The sequence below is a fragment of the Catharus ustulatus genome, chromosome 8, assembly GCF_009819885.2.
Source record: "Catharus ustulatus isolate bCatUst1 chromosome 8, bCatUst1.pri.v2, whole genome shotgun sequence".
Classification (NCBI taxonomy): domain Eukaryota; kingdom Metazoa; phylum Chordata; class Aves; order Passeriformes; family Turdidae; genus Catharus; species Catharus ustulatus.
The window spans coordinates 27,779,474-27,802,232 of NC_046228.1; the positions used below are offsets into that span (position 1 = coordinate 27,779,474).

At 38.6% G+C, this 22,759-nt stretch overlaps 1 protein-coding gene across 2 annotated transcripts in view; it reads left to right on the top strand.

Moving 5' to 3' along the window:
* Positions 1-22,759, top strand: part of GRID1 (glutamate ionotropic receptor delta type subunit 1) — a 488,806-nt gene that overhangs the window by 264,500 nt on the left and 201,547 nt on the right. For both annotated transcript variants that reach the window (XM_033065524.2, XM_033065523.1), the window contains exon 4: positions 6,193-6,398. In XM_033065524.2, coding sequence (XP_032921415.1) covers positions 6,193-6,398 — 206 coding nt within the window. The remainder of the gene's footprint in view (positions 1-6,192; positions 6,399-22,759) is intronic.

The window sequence follows — 22,759 nt, forward strand, 5'->3', positions numbered from 1 at the left end:
GCGGCGGGCATAGCCCGGCCCTGGGGAGGTGGCGCCGAGCAGCGGCGGGCATGCCCTGGCCCCGCCGGGTACAGGCAGACCCGGGGGCCCATGGCTGCCGGGTTGAGGCGGGGCCTTGGCCAGCAACCGCACGGGGGGAGCTGGGGGTGGACCTCGCTGTAAAAAAACAGTGCGCCTTATAGACCGGTGCACCTTATGGTCGTGAAATTACTGTACTTGCTATAATAATGGCTGCTTAGTTACTGACTTAATTTCTTTATTAAAAAAAAGCAAAAATATTGGGATATAATTGCAGAGGTGTTACTGTGAACTCTGGCTTATCTAAAAGCATGCAAGAAGCCAAGAGGGTTTTTTTAGTAGAAAGTTCTTGAAATGAAACTTAATTAGGAGTGAGGTAACTAAATTAGACACAATTTGAAACTGTGAGTTCTAATGATTAGAAAAAAATTATCTTAGCACTGATTGTGGGAATATTGCAGGCAAAGACACATGAGGAAATGATGTAGGTGAAATGAGAAATACAAGCTTGGAGAGACATTGTAAGAAGCAGAGAAAAAAAGTAGAAAATGTATTAATATCATTTCACATGTGTACTTTGCTCTATTAAGTATTTATGTTCTAATATTAATGCAGTCATATCTATTGTAACAGACTATGTTGTACTTTCTGGTCTCATCACTCTATTTGAGCAGTTAAGATCATTCTTTGAGTATTTTAGATTACAAGTTTCAGTGCTTGCTCAAAGTCTGATTCTTCTAGATGATTTGGACAAAATAATTTCCTTTTGGAAACATCTATAGTAGTCTTCTTTCTAGTGTTTGGAGAAATAAAATTTTGTTATTTATTGACTGAAGAAGTATGTCCATTTCCAGTTTTCTAAAATCCTAGAATATGTTCGAATCCTTCAAGTAGGTTATTATCTGCAGCAAGGAGACAAAGATGGTATTCAAAATAATTTATTCAGAAAGCTGACAATACAGCAGGAGTCTAATCATCAGGATATGTGTCTCTGTTTCTAGCACCGGGCATATTATCCCTTATTTCTAATGCAAACAATTTGCAGTTGTAAGAATTAGGGACAATAGCCAATGTAAGATAAAAAGAATGAAAGCCACAAAACTGAAGTGGTTTAGGAAACATGTTTGAGTGCTTATATGTTATCTTTCAAATCAATGAACACTAGAAATGTGTGCTTTATTCTGTGCCAAGAAATGAAATAATTGTCCAATTTGAAGAGAATCGAAATGACACAAAAGCATGTCTTTGAGAAAGAATAAACAGTATTTTTTTTTTCTTCTCTTGGAGTTTGCATATAAAGAACAATGCCTTAAATACCCTTCCTCAATTCTTGGAAAAGGTAAACTTATTTTTGTAAGTGTATAAATGCTAAAATAATAAAACTATCCAAGGCTCCTTGATAGTCTTCTCACTGCTTTAAATATTGTCAAAATAATGCTCAAATAAAACTGACACTGGGAGGAAAAAAAGTGTGAAGTGTAAAGTCTGCAATCTGCAAATGAGACAACTCCAAACCTCACCATCTCCTGCCTGATCTCATTGTTTTTCACACTCACTTATTTTTCCCTTTTACAAATGTATCAGTGAAAGGATTTGCGTAGGTTATTTGAAAACAGAACTCAGTGACGACACTTAGTCCTCCCAGAATCTGCTTGGATAAGAATGACAGGGTGTGAAATTATATCCTGGTGCTTCTTTAGCCATGCTTCCAGCTCCAGCTTGGTACTTCAGTTTGCTTCCAGCAGTTTTCCACCCAAAGTAAAATGCTTCCTGGCCATGTGCTGCCTCTGTTTCTGTCAAGTGGGGTTAGGAACTGGTGTTGAAAAGATGATATAGTGCTCTCTACCTCCTGGAAATTCTTTTATTCAGTGAGCCAACCTAAAAGGCCAGCTGTGCCCAGCCACACAGCTGTTTCACACAGAAATAATAGCTTCCAGCTCTTTTGTCAAGTCCAAGAATCAGATCCTGTAAATTCATGAAAAATGAATGCTACTGCAAACTAGGAACTCTTTTTGTATTAAAAAAAATTATAAATAATGTAATAAAAAGGAAGTGCTTTGTAGGTGACAATAAGCTTTACAGATAGCTAATGCCACATTTAGTACTGTTCTTTTATGTTTGTGTTCCAATCAGCCAGCACAATACCCAACCTAACCTCCAGCAGGAAATTATATATTCCATTATTCCTTATAGTACAATAAAGCCCTTTATTTATGGCAAGCATTAGTTCTGACACAGTGATAGAATTCATATCTCAGCAGTGTATCAAGGCTTTCCTTCCCTCCTTGTCATGGTTATCCCTAGAATTGTCCTATCCTTCTGTTGTCAGACCTGCACATGTGGTTTATCTGTCAACATTAGGAAGAAGTCTCTTGGACACAGAGATTCTATTCTTTCTCTGGTCAGATACTGTAACAGAAGAGGCACAAAGTTCATAAGAAATTTTCCTTCTTTTTTTCTTCTCACTTTTTTCAAGTTCCAATTCCAACCTGCTGATTCCATGATTATGTAGTCAACACTAGAGTATTGCAAACATACCCAATTACTGTATGGTGTTATGCATCCCTTTTATGAGAAGTGCATTTTCTCTAGCACAGTTTTCCTCCTGAAGTGTTTCATCCTCTTCAAGGAAGCCATGCTTTCTAAGAGGAAATGTTCAAATATTGCCTCTGAAAGTCCTCATGTTGAGCATGCACAAATCAGAGGGGCAGTTAGAAAATTAATAAATGATTATGTGATTTCAAATGCCAAGTGTAGGCTACAACCTGAGAAAAGCAAAGAATTGTAAGATTGAAGGCAGAAGTGGCTGTAGTTTGTATACCTACAACAAACTGGTCTGTCCTTTCTTCTAGACAGAAGTGAGAATTTGGATTGTTATACTTTGCCTACAAAGTGTAAAATGAATGGGGCACAAGGAATTATTTAATTAGTAATGGTCCAGGATAACTCCCTAATGTTAGAATCCAAACTTTTCAATAAAAAACCACTATTAAGATACAAGAGACAGGAAACAATTGTATTTTAACAGACAAAACTGTTTACAGAATCCTGTATTTTAGTCAAATTTTATGTAAGCTGTATCAGACTCCTTTTAGTGTTGAAAAAAATGAAGGATTAGCTGTCCTAGATTATGAGAAATGGAAAGAAATTTGTAACTGTACCTGTGAATATTTCTGTTTCAGCTGCTGTGGACCAAAGCTGAGTTTTTCTTTAATGTTGCATGGAGTTCTGATCTTCTAAGTGGAGGGAAAAAAAAATGAGGGCACTCACTTTCTTGTGTGATGTCAGATAAAATAAGACTGAGCCTAATTTATTATGTCTTATAAACAGATGCTCCTGCATATGGGCATGTGTTTGTGTATTTGTGTACTGATACATTTTAAGAAATGATTGCCCTCTTGGTAATTGTTGTGAATAATTATTTGTGAAAAAAGATTTCATTATGTAGGTACCTAAAGTAGTTAGTCACCTCTTCCAACAATTCTGTTCAGTTCCCACTTCCACCTTTGAGTTCCCACCAAGTCTCCTTCTTTTTCCCAGTGTCAAGTAGGAGCAGGCATGTTAGCATTCAGGAAGATATCATCACACAGTTCTTTCTAATTGCCAACGCTGAATAAATTCACATTCACTTATATCTGTGAAAAACTCACAGATTGTGCTTGCAGCGTTGAGCTTGGACAATCTCATCCATCTCAGATTTTGCTTTCTCACCAAGCTGGAAAAACTCAGAATCCTTTCTATTTCTTAAACCGGAAAATAATGAGTTTTCCATGGGGGAAAAGTTTGTAAGGGAATATGAAATGCCCTTCCAAGTCCAGATAGTCTTACTAAGTGCATCAAGTATTTTGTACTTGTCTACAACAATATTTGTAGCTGGTAGTTCATCAGGTCAGTTGAAAACGTGAGGCACAAAACCCCCAGAGCAATATCAGCACAGTTAATCTTTTGTAAACAGCTTTCCTTTGGAGGCTTACACAAAAAGAGAAGTCATTACTGAACCATGAGAAAGGGAATTTTCTTACTGCTTGTCCAGTGCTGCAGTAATTTTGAAGGACTAAACATCATTGAAAGAAAAATCTCTGTGTTTTGTGTCACCCATATCCATAAAGTTTGCACTGGTGTAGTAATGAATGCTATCTAATGAATTTAAATTCACAAAATCCAAACTTGCTTTGGCAACTTTAGTGAAATGCTTTAACCTGTAAATGATAGTTGTTTGTCACTGTCATTATTTCAGCACACTTGCAATATTTAGCAGTTATACACATGCTGAAATTCTCTGTTGCTTTCCAGAAATGCCTGCATAACAATAAATCCCTTCCTTCCCCCTGTGACTGGGGATTTTGGATGGTGAGCAAGTCTAATGTTTATGATAGTGGCACAAAGCTGCTGCAGACTTGCCTAAGCTGAGCAGCAGCAGATCAGCACAGCCCTTGTTGAGTGCACCTTTCTTGATCGTGTGGCTGGCTGGCTGGATGATCACATCAATTAAACCAAAATTAAGGAGTCAGTAGGGAGTCTGCTGTGGTTGGCACAGCCCAAACTTAGTTTCTGCTATTTCTGATGTCTCTCTGCAATTCAGCTGATTTTTGAAGCTGAATTAATCTCATTAACACAAATTCTCATGTTTGGAGCGAAGTGTGAAGCTACTCAAAGCAGTTTGTTTTTATTTTGGATCTGATATTTGCTAGTTGACCCTAATAATTTGCACTTGTATGTGACCTAAACTGGTGTATCCTCACAAGATGTTACTTATATTGGGTTTCATATGTCATTTTTAAGGGAGATAAAAATGACTTCACATGAAATGCTGTGCTTAGGGATGGTCTAAGATCCCACTCAGGTGTGGCAGCAGGGAGTGACACTGCCTTCAGGTAGGCTGGGTTCCATCCTCTGACTTTATCAGTGTCACAACATGGTTGCTTCAGGGTTTAATAAACCCCAAAACTGTCCACCAGCTGTTAACATGTAGTTTGTGTTGTTAGTTGCAGTTACATTTTCTGAAGATAAGGTTTCTCTATGGGATCAGTAAGTATGCTCCAACTTTTACCCATGAGCTGAAATTTAATGACAAAGGTGTAAGAAATTAATATTAGAGGCTTCAATACTTTCTTATTCATGTCAAGTTAGACATTTTGGCCATAAAATTAAGGGTTTCTAAGGACATGGTGCAGCTGTGATTGAGTCACTGCTAATTTTGAGAGCAACCTGGTTCAATATAAGCTTTGACATTTTTCTCGTTCTAAATTTCACTACAAAATAAAACCTCAAACATTTATTGCAGAAAAATGCTGAGTCATGAAGATAGAGTACACTTTGAACAAGCAGATTTCATCATGAACGTATGAAATGCAATCTTCATGTTAATGCCAAAAAATGTGGTTAAGGAAATGTATTTGTTCAAGTCATCTAGAAGTTGGGGCACAGAGCTCAAAGGAACATGTTTTGAAGGGTCTTGCTTGCAAAATTTCTCTTCTTTGAACCACTTTTAATTATTTTTAAATTTTTTTTTTTTTAAAAAACACTTAAATATATTGTAATTATACTGGGGCTTTTTGTATTTTATGAGTTTATGGATAAATGGTGAACCTTTGGTTAGGCAGATTATTTCCAGGACAGGGAAAAAAAGATTAAATCAAAAGCAAGGCTGTGTATGTTCTGGATATAGTTGTTTGGTTTTTTTTTTTTTTCCTTGGGAAAAGCAGCTTTGTGAAGTTACAGACATTGAGAAGTTTAGGTGTGAGTGATTTATCCTCTGCTTATTTATCTGCTTCTGACTGCTGTGTTTGAACTGTGATGCTGTTGGGGTGGGGCTTTGTTGTTTGTGCGGTGTTAAACTCTGTTTAGCCTCTGGGGAGGTTTGCAGAGCCACCCAAATGCATGAAGTGGCTCTTCCTAAGAGTTGTTCTCAGACCTCAGGGAAAGGCAAATGATGGAGTGTCCCTAGTGGCACTCACTATGAAAGGGAGCTATGGAAAATGGCTATGTGAATACTCTACTTCAGAGAGCACTGCAAGAAAAAAAAAAACAGTTAAAAAAGTATTTTTTATATAATTAGTGCTGCTTGCCTAACTGGAGGCAGTTGATGCAGTGGCCTTTTTAATTTTTTTTTTCCCCATTTTCTTCTTTTTTTTTTTTTTTTTTTTTAATTTTTCCCCTCCTCCTGTGTTACAGATATCCGTGGGCTGCAGGGATTTCTCGACCAGGCCTCCAGACTGGGACTTGATGTATCATTACAAAAAGTGGACAGGAACATCAGCAGAGTGTTTTCCAACCTTTTCACCACCATGAAAACGGAGGAGCTGAACCGCTATCGGGACACGTTGCGAAGGGCAATCTTACTGCTGAGCCCCCGGGGAGCCCAGACTTTTATTAATGAGGTCAGTACACAAGTTTTTTTTATCATCAGCATTTCAGAAACACTAATTATGGCCCTTATTTTGCTCCTTTGACAATGCTGGTTGTCTAATGTCAAATAAGATGGTCAGACCTGAGTGCCAGGGAATTGAAATATCACATGCTCCATGGAATACTTGCTTTGTGGTTAATGCAAATGGGGAAACATGGGTATAATATAATATAATATGGTGTAATATAATGTAATATAATATACAGGTCTGTGGGGGGGGTAATTATTTTTGTCTGGTTGTCTTCTGTATCAATACTTTTGTCCTGGATTTCAACCACTGGTAACAAGTGACCAGAAAATCTGCAGTACCTGCCAGAGATGAAACACAATGTGCCTGAGAGAGCTGTCTTTTCTGTGGAAATCTCCAAATTTGTATTAAAGGGGCACATTATTGATGTTTGAAAGTTGAATCAAAGAGATTTTTATGAAATACGAAGTTGAAATTAAATGTTTGTCTTTTTTTCTTAGTGGTTTCTTGAAATCAGTGATGCTAATTAGGACAGGGAGGTAGCTGTTGGGCAAATTTTTAATTAATTTGCTGTGGGCTAAGTTTTGGCATTCATTAGTTTTATCCAGCTTGCTTAATATTAAATAATGAATTATATTACAGTGTTTTATATGTCAGAGTTGAGAATGAGAGTTTGAGTCTCATCTTAAATTTGTGTATTCATTAGCTAAGATTTTGGCAATAAAGTAGGGGTGTGAATTTTTTTTAACTAACCAGGGATATGACTGAACCAAGGAATTAAAATGTGGATGGGACCTGTTTCCAGTTATCAGTTTTGTTTCATCAAAGCCTGTTGAATTAAAAAACATCAACTCAATTTAGCTCATTAGGGTTTTTTTATACATTAACAGCCTTAGTAAATTATCTACATTTGTGTTCATCTGTAAATTTTTAGATAACAGGAGAAATTTTATCCTAAATAAATGAGGCAAATAGGTAGTTTGGAAAAGACTAGGCACAGAGATGAATTCTCCTCAGCTTTGTGCACACACAAAGGTATTTCCCGTAAAAGGAGGAGGGTGTTACAGGACCTCAAAGTGTGTGCAGCTGTCCACCGCTCAGTCAGTGGTTTTCTTGGGAGACCTCCAGCAGAAATGCACTTTGCTTGGCTTTCCTGGGAGTCCTAACAAAGTATCCCAACCAGGTTAAAGGGAAATGTTTTATTCAGACCCCAGCTGGGTGGAAGTTGTGTCCCCTTTGGGGGCACAGGGCTCTGGGATTGTTTGGCGTCAGGTGAGTGCTCTGTCAGAACCTTGAGGTGTCTCCAGGGTAGGGGCCAGTATTAAACTGTATTAAACTCTTTTACTATTCACTTCACCTTAAAGCACTGTGTATTATAGGCATTAAGACTAATGACCCTGATATATTTCCAGCTCCCTGCAGGAGTTTAACAGTGGGCAGAAATGAAAAGTAATTTATTTGGCAATCTTCCTATATTGAATCTTGATTGATTCAGAAAAACTTTATAAGAGAAAATTTAAATCTTAGAAAGGAATTCTCAGAAGGCTTGAGATACGAGGTGCAGAGTGTAGGGGAGAATCTTTCCCAGACAGGGGCTGAACTTATATTGTGTGGAGAGTTACAATGCCTGCAGTTCTTCAATATCTTAGTCAATAAGTGCAACTAATTATCTACAGCATATTTTCAGGGAGTTTAAAACAACAACCTGCAGCTTAAATGGAATACACATTTTAATGTATTTTACTGAAACACATCATTCACAATGTGTGGCAGTAAGTGCCTTTGGGTTTACTCAATTCCACAGCTGGTATTTTATACTATAGAGCTCTATACTGACTGCTGTTGTTACCAACCTCATTCTGCACCTTGGAAATTGTTTGAGGGTGGCTTTTTTCAGTTTTTTTTATGTAAAAAAGCCTTCTGAAAAAAGTCTAAGTAGCTACACTACAAAAAAATGTAAATATTTTATTTGTAGATTTTGCACATATTTATTTTCTTTTTTCTTTAGCTCCAGTTAGAAAAAAATTTGAAGAGCACAGAGATTTTAAAGCTCTGTTTCTGGAAATGGAAAATTTCATGTGAAAAAGAGGTTTCTTAAGATTTTCCATTTTGCTGAATTGATATTTTGTAGTAAGGGAAAAATGTCTGACAAACTTCAACCAGATTTTTGTTAAAATGTGTTGGCTAACAGCATATCTTCATGAAAACTGGGTGCTGAACACCAAGCCTCTGGTGAAATGCAGAACAAAAATAAGAACAGTGCTTGGATTATGAAACCTGAAGTAAACAGATTTAACAGATTTTTCTTAGCACAAATCATAGATGTCAGCCATTGGAAGCTGGTACAAGATCTATTTTGCCTAGTTTGATACTGCAAATGATACATTTTTCTTCCTAGAAATACAGATCTGGGTTTCAGTCTCATCAGCTCTTGGGTGGGCCAGAGAGATCTCATTTGCTTTTGGGTGTACAGAGTTCAGGGACTCTGCCATCTCATGTGTGAAAAACTGTTGAATTGTGGAAGAATTCCAGTTCTCCAATTTTTATTTAGGCATGGTTTTGATTTAACTATCTTAACATTTATTGGTGCCTGGTCCTCTCATGTGTCAAAATTACTGCAGTAGAAATTATTGACCTTTTGTAAGTTTTCAAGATTTAACATTTTGCTATGATAATGCTTTGACTGTAAGAACTGAGAGGAGACAGAAAAAGATCTTTTTCACTGGTATTGTTATAAGCCTAGAATCAGCCTTTATTCAGAATAGGGATGGTAAATGCATTTACAAAATATTAAATATCTTAGATCATGCATTAAAAGGGTATTTAGGGATTGAAGCAAACCTAATCTAAAGAGTGTCCCTCCTTTAAACAGTTGAGAAAAATGTTCGTTTCTCCATCTGCAAAAGTCACAGATATATTTGTCTCAATTGTAACAGGTGTATGTGTGCCAGGAAAACAATCTTATATTTTGAAAATTGTATGATCCAAGGCAGTAGGAAAAATTAGTAATTCAGAAAGATTTAGCACTTTTACCTTACCTTTTCTGTTAGTTTCTTTGGTCCAGACACAGGAATCTGAGACTCAAAAGGCTCCCTCCTTGAAACAGTGAGATTCGCCTGTCTCTTTCACTTAGCAATGGATATGTTTTTTCTGTTGCAAGTAGAGTATTATTTGTATGGATTGCTTTAATCATTAGGGGCTATACAGTGAAATGAATAAATGGAAAAAAGTTCAAAGAGGTGACAAAAATGATGAAACGATGGGAGAGCACGAGCTCTGAGCAGAGGCCTCAGGAGCACACTGTATACAGCCTGCCTGAGGGAATAGAGCTGCCAGGTACTTGAGAAGAAGCATGAGCAGAGGAGGAATTATTTGAGGTGATCATGGTTTGTCTATCAGGAAGTAATGACCCAAAGCTAAACAGGGAATGCTTTCTAACAGGGAGGTCAGTGGGACAATGGGAGTGCTGGACAGGAGAGTTCAGGGAGGCATCGTTCTGCAGGGCATTCAGGAGTTCACTAGGTAAAACACTCTGGTAAATCAGGCTAGCAGTTTGTCCTGCGCTGGTGTGCAGGATGTTCTAGGTGACCCAGGAGCCCTTGTGAAGGCCTGCCAGGAAACATTTGTTGTGTGAATAAGTTTAGACTTTGTACTTGTTATATACAACCTATCTGAAGAGGAGGAAAAGATCTTACAGTTCAGCGCTTCTCCAGTTTCCTGTGGCAGATGTGCAGTTCCTGACCTCTGTGGAGGGGTTGGTTTCTTAATTCTTCACAGAACACATGGTTTATTTGGGATACATATTTTAATAGGATTTGTCTTTATAAATATAGATTATATCATTTGCTTCATAGACTTTTTTCTTCCTTCTTTGCAGTATTTATGTACAACCTTTACTTTGGAACTCCAGTGAAATGGAGGCTGTAACCCAGTTGCATGTAGTTACTGACTTGAAAAAAGAAAGGCATTATCAGCTTTACAAAACCTTTAACTCAGCATTACTTGTATTTTTGGCAGCTTCACTGAAGTGAAAAATGTTTTTGTTGAGGTGGATCTCTGCAAGTGCTGTAGTTCCTTGTGAGCCTGCCTTGCCTATAAGCTTGTAAGCTGACTGCAGGAAGGTTAAATGCATATCCCTGCAGCACAGCAGCCTAAAGCAGAACTTTGCATGCCTAGGACAGTAAGCAAGTTTTTAAAAAAGAAGGCTATAATAAAAGAGAGCAGATTAATTCCTTTAAAAATTAATACAAAACTGCTGTATCAATGCAGCAGGGTTATGTGAATCACAGCAATTACAATTTGAGTTGAAGCTAAAATTTCCAGTATAAAACTCTGTTGAACAGCTGTAATTTATCTCTGCCCTGTTTTTATAATCACCTCAGTGTCCTCATTGGAAGGTAAAACTTTTCTGTTTCTCTTTCACCCTAGTTCCTGCTAAGTGTTCTGACCGAGTCTTTAAAATAAATATAGATATCCTGCTTTTGGGATCATTTCACAGTGATTTGTGGCCTTCCTTTAATCCTGGTCACTGAAGATTCTGAGCTTCTTCCTCCCAGAGCACTCTCACTTGGCACTTGTTAGGGAGCAGCACTCCAGCCTTCTCTTTTCCCTTCTGCAGTTGGTGACATGCTATTACTTGACTGGAGCTGAATGAATTATTTATGGCATCATGAACAATTTGCACCCACAAGCAATTGTATGAAATGGTTTTCCAGGGACATTCACTTCTTAGAATTTAACAGGAAAAAAATTCAATATTAATTTTCTGGCACTTAGCGCTTCATCACTCTCTCTCTTTTTTTTTTTTTTTTTTTTTTTTTTTTGCTATTTTAAATTTATGTTGCAAACATTCAGCATATTAGTCCATATCTCTGTTTTATATGAAGTATATAAACATCTTGAAATATTGTTATATTGTTGAAGAATTTTGGTAAAAAAATATTATGCCTCTTCTGTTTTAGAAGGCAATTTCTATGTTTAAAGAGCTGCTAGTGATTTGTGAGTGCTGGTAACAGAACTGTAGAAATAATACATTCTTCTTTCAATAGTTCAAGTTAAATTATGCCCGCCTTATTTCTTCTAAATCCTCCTCTGGTATTCTATTTCTTCCTTAGAGCTAGAATCTTGTCTGCTATTGTTGACATTTTCAATATGCTAAGACTCTTTGTGCTTAAAGAGAATAATAATTATAATTAAAGCCCAAACAAACCTCATTGAATTGCTAAAACCTAAGTGAAAACAAAGCCCTCCCATTCTGGGATAAATTGGCTTTGAAGCAAGTTTCTTTCCACTGGGCCCAAAAACCTCCCAAAACACAAACCCTCCTACATTTTGCTCCACTATGACTAATCCAAGGGATGGGGTTATTCTCACAGGGATCCAAATCAAATGTGTTTGGAACAGTCAATTACATGGATTTGTAGACACTATGAAGTGGGGGGGGAATGAACAAATGACTTTATGAATTCCTTATTTAGCTTCGTTTAAATGACATCCCTTTTACTACTGCAGGTAGAAGGGGCAATAATTTTCTAATACTTTTTTTTTTACTTTGCTAGAATGTTGCATGAGATTTTGAACCTGAATGTTGAAATCATGAGAGACAGGAGGCTTGCACCCAGTTTTATCTATCTAGCAACAACTGACAGCAGTGAGGCTTTATGGGTCAACGGAGAAAAAAATACAGAAATTGGATACACTGGCCAGAGGTACACAAAGCCCTTTTGTGTCTAAATACTGCTTTACTGGCAGTTTTACCGTGTCTCTCAGTGTCAGCAATGATGTCTGTTCTGAAGGAACCTGATTTCTCAGCTCATGTTCTGAACCTGGTGACTGGGGGCATATACATAGAGGATCATGTATTTTTAACTGTCATTAAATCTGTATGTACAAAACCCAGACATTCCTCCTGCTCCAAATGCTTCATCCTCAGTGCACTTTTGGGTCCTTGTTTCATTGCAGGTGCTCAGCTGCTAGAAAATGAGTCATTTCAAAATGTGCTGCTGTCCACACATAAGGATGTCAAGTCCAAAGGAAACTGTGCCAAAAATGTAGCTGAATAAATTGTTAAAATATCTTGAGTTAACATTCGTGTGGTGAGCTTCACTAAATTTTTTTAACAAACCAGGTTTTTAAACATTTTTTGTAACTTTTCATTTGCTGATCTAGAACTCTGAATAGATTTAAGCAAAAGATGGGGAAGATTCTAGCAGTCAGGGGAAGGCATATTTGTGTTTGGGGTTTTTTTGAAGGAACAGTATCTCTTAATGATTTGGAAACAGACATGGGTTGTACTTAGAAACAGCCAATCCACTTTCTTTAGTACTGCTTTTAAAGAACTCAGTGCTGGCTTCTGCAAGAGTTAAGAAGGACAAATTTAGTGGGCACTAAAAAAACAAGGCTATCAAAAACTAACTCCCTCTCCACCTACCCTTCACGGATCTGTTTTCCAAATTATTTCACTTCAGGTTGTTTGGGTGACCCCTTGAATACTGTGTAATTTAAAGATAAAGTTCCTATGCATTTGCATTTTTAGTATAGTGCAAAGTGGAACTGAATATCCTGACATATCTGTGGTCATTACAATACATAAATATATGCAAAATGTTTCTCTGAAATACTACAAAGCTGTAGATGACTTTATCATTCTCAGCAAGGATAATTTTCTGCAATTTAGGTATAATTTACCAGAAAGGAGATATTACTAATTAATTATGGATGATTAATTTTAAAATAGCCTCCTGCAGTTTCATTTCATCACTATACCAGTGTTTGCCTATTGTAAGGCACTGGCAGAAGCAGCACAGGTACATGAGAAAATATGTTTGCCTTACAAAAATCAGAATAAGTAATGGCCATAAAAAAAGCTATTTACCATCTTCCAGTTTTACTTTTTCATATAAATTTAGTGAATTGTTTAGCTGACTGATCTGGGGAAGCTTGGCCTTGAGGATTAGAAAATACATACTGTAACTATTCGATATTAAAATTTTGAACTTCCAACACTAGTGTGTACACACCATAAGGTGTTGACTTTTCCCATCTTTCTAAGCACAGGGACTAACTTGGGAGTACAGGACTCTGCACAATCATCTCTTCCCTAAAATGCACTTCTAGACCTGTGTGCTGGATTGAGAAAATCACTGATTCATTTTGTTTGTTGTCCCAGAGGTCACAGCAGAAGGCCATTATCCTTGGAAGGGATGAGTAATAATTGCTGATAATAATTTGCACCTGCTTGGCATCTTTCACAGGAGGTTTTCAGCAACTTTAGCCGGTGAAATAAAATTATATTTACCCAAGACTTATTTTTAGTTTCAAACTAATTAAAAAAATCTATTTAAGCCTTTACTAATTGCTGGCAGCACAGAGTTTAGTGCCTTGTGTGAGAGAAGAGCTCAGGTGAGATTTATGTGGGTTTAAGATTAATCCCAAGGAAGGCATCCTAGGACCGGTGCTGTGTTCCTCTTGCAGTTCTGTGCCAGGCAGGCAGCACCCAGTGTAGGTGTGAGGGTGAGCCTTGCTGGGGCTCAGCCCCCTGTGTAGGAGACAACACTGAGTGTTACATCTGTTCTTCGCAGTTCAAAGGGTAGAGTTCCTGAAAAATCCCAGATAGAGGCTCGAGGGAGTGCTCTGCAAAATGCAAGGGGAGAAATGATTGGGAACCTTGTTCATCAAGGACAAGTGGTTAGATCGGATTAAATTAAGCTTATAACTTGAGACAGTGTGGTAACTGTGCAAAGAGCTTGCCTTTTCCTGAGGCACAGAGTGTTCTGTGTCAGGGAAATAGTGTGGAGGGTCGTCAGCTCAAAGTGCCAGGTGTCACTTCATTTCCCTTGGCACCTTGGAGGGTGGCAAACACTGCAAAGTAACAAGGGTTTAAAAACTCTTTTGGAAAGGGGGTGTAGTCCTATGCCAGTAATTCTTTTTCCTGGTGCTATTAGAACTGGTGTGCCTGTGCTTGCTATACTTGAATGGCTTGTTATGAATTAGGATGTTTTACTGGGTGCTGTATGAATATGTGTCCCTAAAGAATTTGCACTGGGTAACAAATGACAGATAGAGACATCTGTGGAGTGAAAGGGATTGCTAATGAATGTTGTTATGCAGCACAAACAGTGTCCTTGTTCCACAATCTTAGAAATGAGCCTTTTGAAAATAAAGGAAATTAACTAAACTAGACTAAGAATTTTAAAATATTTGTGGAAATGTTTTTATAAATAGGGGTAGGTGAAGGATGTTGGCACTAAGGCCATAATCTTCAGGATGAGTTAGAGATAACCTGAAAGATGGGAATAAGAAGTGTGCAGTATTGGAAGTGAGAATCGTTAGCCTATCTTTGATGTGACAGGTAACAAGGGAGCTATTGAAGCAATATGAAGAGTTGGGTGAAATGATCAAAGGCAGGGGTTAGAGATCCTCTGCAGCAGAAGTTTCACTGAGATATGAGAGGGGCTTGTGATTCTTAAGGTCAGAAAGATGAGCTTGGAAGTAATCAATATGTAATATCATCAGAGCTGGAAAAGGAATTTCTGCATTACAGATGGGTTAAAAAACCTATTTTTTAGAAAGACTGTGTCTAAAGAATCTCTGAGATTTTGGGCTTATCCTGGATGAGAAGTAAGAGTCAAAGATGACACTTGTGTTGTAGTCCAAATTGGCAGGTCTGATCAGCTGGTTGTCCATTTTGACTGAAAAAAAGGATTTTCTTTGCCTTTTGAAGGGAGAGTGTTGAGAAATCTTCTTATCCACATGAAGCTTGTAGGGATATCCTGAAAGCAGTCAGTTTAGACTGACCAGAATATGAAAAATGTCTCACAGAGAAGCAGATCCAGACTCATCCTCATATGAATGACATACGGATTTTTTGGCTAATTTGCTTGCTGGATGGAGTTAATGTAAAAAAAAGAAGATTACATAGTGAATGGGTGTGGGACCCTCCTTGGGAGCATGGAGAATGTCACAGAAAGTATTCCCTGGAGAAACTGTGCTGGAGTGTCATGAGAGGTGCTGGGAAGAGGAGGTTTATCAGGAAGAAATGTGATCATCTCTCTTAAAAGCATCTGGAAAATCCAACAGGACACAGTAACAATTTTATACTGTGGCTAAAAAAAAGGGAATGTCAGTAGGAACAGTTTCAGTCAAGTGATCCATATGTTAAAGGGTCTTGCAAATAGAAGGGAGAGGAAGAATGGGGTGATAGGTACGGGGACTTCAAGAGAGTGAGAAAGGACAGGTCTAAAACATTTTCTGGGAAAAGAAACAGGGTAAGAAGAAAATACTTTAAAGGTATGTGGTGAGATCCTCTAATTCTTATGAGGGCAGCTCTTTGGAAGATCTTAAAAGGTTCCAAAGACTGTAAGGCATTGGACATGTGGAATGAAGGGGCAGGCTGGGTGGGAGCACGTTGTGTGGGCTGGGGTTTACATCACCTTTTTGGGTGGGCGCTGTGTGAGCTCCAGGGTGACAAATTAGGATTGAGCTCTGTTTGTCTTTGCAGTTCTTATCAGCAGCTGCTTTGTGTGCTATCCTCCAGTCAAAGCTATATATTGACAGACAGTAGAAATTACATGTTTTTTGTTGCTGGTTGTTCTGCTATGTGCAAAATTTCTTGAGAGAGAAAAGAGAGTTTCTCATGTCTGGGAGCATTTCCTTTGCAGTGTGAGGGCTAAGGGAATAAAAGTGGCTCTGACAGTATCCTCTGTGGGGAAGGACTTTTTGTCCTAAGGACAATTTCTGATAGTTTTTATTTTTAGTAATACCTTTTTACTGAATAAGTCTTCATGCTGAAATTTTCAGAGAAGGAAGTATAATCAGATTTCTGTACAGAGATTTACCGGTTTTGCTTTTTTTTTTTTTTTTTGTCCACTGCTTGTTCAGGGTTTTGTCAAGATATGTTTTCATAGCTTCATGTTTTCAATTTCCAAGGTTGATCCCTTTCTGTTGAGACAGGTACCTAATGATTATTGTTACAGAACATTAAATATAGAGGTAGAGGGTCATTAGTCCCTTTTTTACCAGCTGGGGCATGGGGTTACAGAGAAATTAGGCAATTTACTGAGTTCTTCTGAAACAGGGATTGAAGTTCTAAATGTCAAACCAAGAAGTTGCCCAAAAGGTCATCCTTTCATTTGATACTGCCAGGTATGTCTTTGCCACCACTGACCCCTGGTTGTTTCATTTGAGAGAACTGATTGTCCTGTCACTCCAGTGATCCTTTTTTCAGACCCGCAGCCTTTAACCCCTACACACTGTGTCAAATATTAAAACTCTCTTTGAATAATGTGTGTTGGCTTTAGTTTCAGGTAAACAGTTCAACTTGCACATACAGTTGTACAGAGCATTTAAAGGGGTGCTCAGGTAACTTTAAAAATCTGTATTTTATTTATTGAATTGAGTCCTTTCATTATTATGGAGTTATAGTTTGCTATAGACCCTGCACTATGAAAGAGATCAATTTGTTTGGCACTGACCCATCCATTTAAGTTGAAGCAATCAGATTTAAAAGCTTTGCACTTTATTAATGTCTGTGCAAATAGCAACTGGGTTCCAAGGACACTCTTTAGGAAAGCACCTTGAGTGATTGGTCTTGATATATAATTCATATTTTGCTTCCAGCTTTCCAAAGGAAAAAATCACATTAAAATTATTTTTAGATAATACTGTGAAGGAAAAAAACTTAAGCCTTGGCATATGACAATGACTTTGTGTGTTTAATGGAAATATATTGACTTGAAAATGTTACAAGTTCCTCAACAAGTTTTTCCATAATTTTATTAAAGAGTATAGAGATTATTTTGAGATGTACATCAACACGTTAAAAAGTCCTCCAAACAAAACCCATTGCACCACAGTGTTCATTTTCTAAACTGTACTAGCATTCAAGGTATCTTAAAAATCAATGTCAGTTCTGAATGCATCTCGATTGAGAGTAAGAACCACCTAGCAAATAGAGCTTTTCAGCCTGGATTCAGTTATGAATTCTTAATAAAAATGTGCATTTCAAGACAGACTCATCCCTGTTGGCTCCCATAAACAGGAGGCACCCTGGCACTGGAAATGCCCCTGTGTAAATAAGGTGGTTACAGCATCCAGGGCAAATGAGCAGTGGAACTGTCCAATTTGAAAAAATCTGTGGCATGCAGGAGTGCTAAAAATATTACCAAGGAGACAAAACAGTAATAAAAGGAAGGCCTTAAAACCCCATAAAATTATTAATAATTAATTACTTAGTAGAACCATTTAATAGCTGTTATATTTAGTGGCAAGCATATTTGAGTAAAGTATATGTGCTTATGTAATATAAATATATACAAATATAAAAAAATAATGCATGTACTGTATGTATTTTATATTTATACATACATGCACAACTTGCAGATTATACCATGCCCAGGTCAGTCACTTAAGAAGGAATTTGTACATCTAGAAATGCAGAAGAACACAGAGTAAATGTTTGTGTTCTGTGCAGCTGAAAAAGAGAATAAAGATACTGGATCATAAATGAATCAAAGAGTGCAAGCTCTTCAGGGTTTTTTTGTTTCAACACATTAAGAACATTCAAATTTCTGATGTGCTCTACTGATATTTGCAAATAGTGTTGGCACCTTTCAGGATAAACTGGGTGAAGAACTGTGCCTTTAAAAACCTTTTGGAATTGAACATTATTCATGCAGGGGATTTGCAATGCTGACCAAATGGAACAGGAACAGGGTAGAAAAGCTACCTCACTAAGGCTCATCAGCCTTGAGTTTCCTGTGAATGATGAAGACACAAAAAGCAAAATAAAAAAAAGGTCAAACCCTTACTGTGAGTGAGCAGGGAAAATCTGTATCCTGGCAAAGCTCAGAAATCTCTTGGGGAACGTGAGGAATGCTTCAGTGTGGGGGATAACATCGACCAGGCTTTGGTCCCAAAACTCTCCACAGTTTAATGGTGACTTGAGCAGAAACTGCTATTTATGATTTCCAAATGAAATTTGTGGAATGCTGCAGTCTCAGATGATAAGGAAAGCAATCCTGAATGAAACGACTCAGTGGCAGTGTCAAAGCATCAACAAATTTGTGAACAACCTGAGGCTGAATAGTCAATTTTGGCATTTCAAGGCTGACCCTCCTGGCATCTGCAGAGGAAAGGCCTGGTTGGATACATGGAATTAGAAGTTACTGAGAAAGTAAGAGGGAGTGTTGAGCTCTGTAGTCTTTTTGTGTGTTTAAATCAACCTGGCTGTACTGGTGCTTGTGTTGAAGATAGCAGCTGCCTCCTATGTCAGGGGTATAGCAGTCACATTGACATGGACACAAGGCAGTGTGCCTAATCCTTATCTCTGGTGTGGTTTTTGCTACTTTGAAAAATGAAATTCAACTTTGCTAGCCAGAGAATTATGTCTTTCTCTTGTTCCTTTTATTGCACTCCCCTTTCCAGAGTGTCCCTTTGTGATAGATTTAACTCACTACTTGTGGCAAATAAAAGTGTTTCAGAGATCCTTACAGTAAATAATAGTGCTGCTCATGTTAAAATGATCTACATAGGCATTTAATGAGATATATTTTCGTTGTTGTAATTTGTAATCTAAAGTTAGAATTAAGAGTATATATAAATCCTTACAAAGGGGTAATGACCTATTTATGCTGTGTCCAGGAGCTTTGCTTATGTATAAAGCTCAAGTAAGTTCTTGTCACTTTGACCAAAAATTTATTAAAAGGAAACCCTCCAAAACCACAAAAAACCCACAAGACCTTGCTAAAATACTGAAGCTTTCATGCTGGCTGATGTAATTAAAAGTGAACACAGTGAACTGTGTTTTACCACAGCACTGGAGCTGAGAACACCCTGTGTAGCTGTGAGCAAACAGTTAAATCAAGAGACCAATGGCTCTAGAGCATTTCCTCTAGAGCAATTTCCACTCTGGTATTGATTTGCAAATGAATATACCTGTTTATTGGAATCACCATTACTTCTGCAAAGTGTTCCAGCCAAGATGCAGCAACTTTCCAAGGGCTCTGGATTTCAGTGTTTATGAATGTCGGTTGCTTGGTGAAGGATCAGGAGCAGTGGAGGCTTGAAATTAGAAAAAAGAACCCAACAAACAAAGAACAAAACGTTGTGGGCTAGAAAAGTACTTTGACACTTGAGTTCTTAGAAAGTCTAAATGAACTTCAAAGAATAAGAGTACACCAATATTTCAATTGCATTATTAAGGACAAATTAGTATGGGAAATCAGAGTGTCTGGCCACTGCTTTTGCTAATGCTCGTTATTTACTCATTAATACAGGCAATCCTAAAACAGTTGCTAATCTAAAACAAGACTTGGGATATGGAGAATCTGTTTGCAATAGATATATAATTAAATGAATAGTTCAGGCATAACTTCTTCCTGTCACAGGAAAAGTGTGAGGATAAAATCCAGTGGTGTTCCTAACAAATCTGAGAGTAAAGTAGTGAGAACAAGGCAAGCTCAGTGGATGGGGTAGTTTAGATGACTGGGCAAGTCAGAATTTTGTGTCAGTGTCTTGGGTTCAAATTATCCACAGAATGAGTGTTTGAGAAAACTTTGAAAACCCTTTTTGTCAATCAACAAATTCTTCATTTATCTAGAATAACCAATTTCCATACAGTTTGTTAATGTTAGGAAGAAAATCAGTGGTTATAATGCACTGCCCTTCTCCTGAACCTACCTGTTTGTTGTTGTGCACATTGTCCCTCTGTCTTGTTCTGTTCTCCCTTGGTCCTGCACAAGAACGAAGACAAGGGAATGGGGTTTCTCTTTTTAAATCTGGGTAAACTAACATCAGCAGCATGTGAGACAAGAGAGAATGGAATGGAATAATGGAGTGCCACATGTGTCTTGCTCTCATTCAGGTAGGGAATTTCTGCTCATCAGCTAAATCTCCTAAAGAATATCAAAATGTTATTAAAGAAAATCCCATGGAAGCTCCCTCCAGCTCTTCGTTGCTCTTGACAAGAGTACATGAAGTTGTCTAATGCGCAAGGGAACTGTATCAGAATGGCTGGGTTTGTGCATTTCCCGCTGCTGTTTATTGGCAGTACAGCTTCTGGAAAGGTTAAAGTAGAGCCTATCCATCCAGAATTCTGGCAGCAAAGGTAGCCAGAGTTTTGGTGCCAGTCCCCTCATTTGAGCTTGACCTTGCTTTCCTCTTAGTGCTTGCTGTAAAACTTCTCTGTTCTGACACTCAAAATGTTCTTGGTTTGAGAGGGTTCCAAACCTTGTGATAAAGCAGATACTTCCCTGTTGCCCTGTGTCCCTGCTCAGTCTCTTTAGCTCCACCAGGTCATGCCACCAGGCTCCTAGTGTTAAGGACCACAGTTAGGCTGAACAGGGTGTAGTAGAATAGCAGCAGATTTCTCAGTGGATCCGTGGAAAGTGCAAATTGCCACTTCTGCACCCAGTCTGTACTGGGCTTTTGAAGTGCTCTCCATTGCTGTGAGGGCAGCCCTTTTATTTGATGCTAAAACAAGAGCTCTGTAGGCACAGGTGAGGACCATCTGTCTTTTCCTGCTCAAATTAGGAGTGTCTAGTCAAAGGAGACTCTTAGACATCTATTGAAGAGCCTTCTGCTTGTGTATGTAGTGCAGTTTTCTTCAAAACAAGGGCAGATTTTTTTCTGAGAGCAAGAAAGGGGCTGGTTTCTATCTTGTTCCCTTGAAAGTCTTCTAAATCGTTTGGGAGAAAATATTTGGGAAAAATTGACTGTGCATCAAAGACAAAATCAGGCCTCATGGGACAGTAGCAAAAGAGGAAGTATAGAATAAAGATGAGATTTCAGATAGTGATGCTGAGGGCTCTTGATGGTACTTAAAAATAAGTTCATAACAGGCTAAAGAGCATCAAGAGGGGCTGCAGAGTCACAGAATTTTGATAGAATTAGGGGAAATGCCATCTGCAGATTCATAATGTTAATATTACCATTATATCTCATTTCTTGAGTAGGTCAGCAGGATTAAGTGGAGGCTGTCTAAACAAGGATGAATTTCACCCTTAAGCCCTCAGGGATCAATAGAAATCTGAAACTGTGGAGACTGAAAATTGAGAGCTATTTGTTTTGTGTAGAAGACATTAAGACTAATAGAGAGACATGAATATTTTGGAGACATCCATTGATGTCTAAGAGCAAGTATATCATGGAGAGAAGGGATTCAGCAAACACCTTGAATCTTCTGCTTCTCATAATTTGAATATTCCTGGAACTGTTCTTCTATTTTAGCTATGTTTCTACTATATAACTCTGCAGCATTGGGAATGCAAACTTATGATGGAAAGCAAATGATAAATTTGGAGAGAGCATGCAGAGACTTGTAGTTGTTTTTTGGTTGGCCTTGCAAGAATCCTGTTTGTATTTAATTTAAATATTTATAAGCAAATAATGAATTTTAAATGTAATTCAATGAGAAGGATTTGAGTTAGCTGCTAGTTCTGCCAGTAAATAGTAAATTCCCTTCAAGATTAGCAAATGAAGTATGATATAAGCTATTAAAAATACTACCAATAGAAATCTGGTTCATTAGCTATGTTGCTAAGGTTACAAATGAGTTTCTTCAAATTGGCAAGCAAGTTTTATAAACATGTTTATATAGAACTGAACTTCTGGTTTTGTGTATTTGCTATCCATAGATATAATAAAAGTAATGCATTGGACTTTGATTGTAGTTAAATAGTATGACTATGAATTTATATGCATAGACTATAAGAAAGACTGTAAGAAAATATTTTAATTTAGGGGTTTGATAGAGAGATTTATAAATGCACCCAGTAAGGTGCTCTGTCCAATAAAATACAGTAGTTTCACGAATACAAGCCGCACGGATTATAAGCCGCACTTCCGGTGCCTCGACAATGTTGCTGTCTTTGTCAATAGATAAGCCGCACCCCGAATATTAGCCGCACTTTCGTTCGTCGCGAGAATCCGTGCGCAGCTTTCACAAATTGGCCAATTAGTAACAGGATCGCGGCATAGCGGGCTTTACTGGCTCGGGGCGGGGCCAGGAAGGCTCGGCCCGCTCATGGTTGCCGACGGGGCCGGGTAGCCCAGCTCAGCGCCACGGCTTGGCGGGGCTGGCCGGGTGGTGCTGCCGCCGCCGCCGGGCTCGCTGGCCCCCCTCTCCCGTCAGCACCGCCCCGCTGCCGCGTTCCCTAGCCCTGCCGGCGGCCTGCCGCCGCCCGGCTCGCTGGCCGCGCCGCGTTCCCTCGCCCTGCCGGCGGGCCAGCCGCTGCCGCCCCTGCCAGGCTCGCTGGCCGCCCCCTCCCGTCTGCACCGCCGCCGCGTTTCCTCGCCCTGGCCGGCACTGCAGGCCCCCGCACCGCCGGGCTCCCCCACGCTGCTGGCCCCGATTCTGCTGGGCTTCC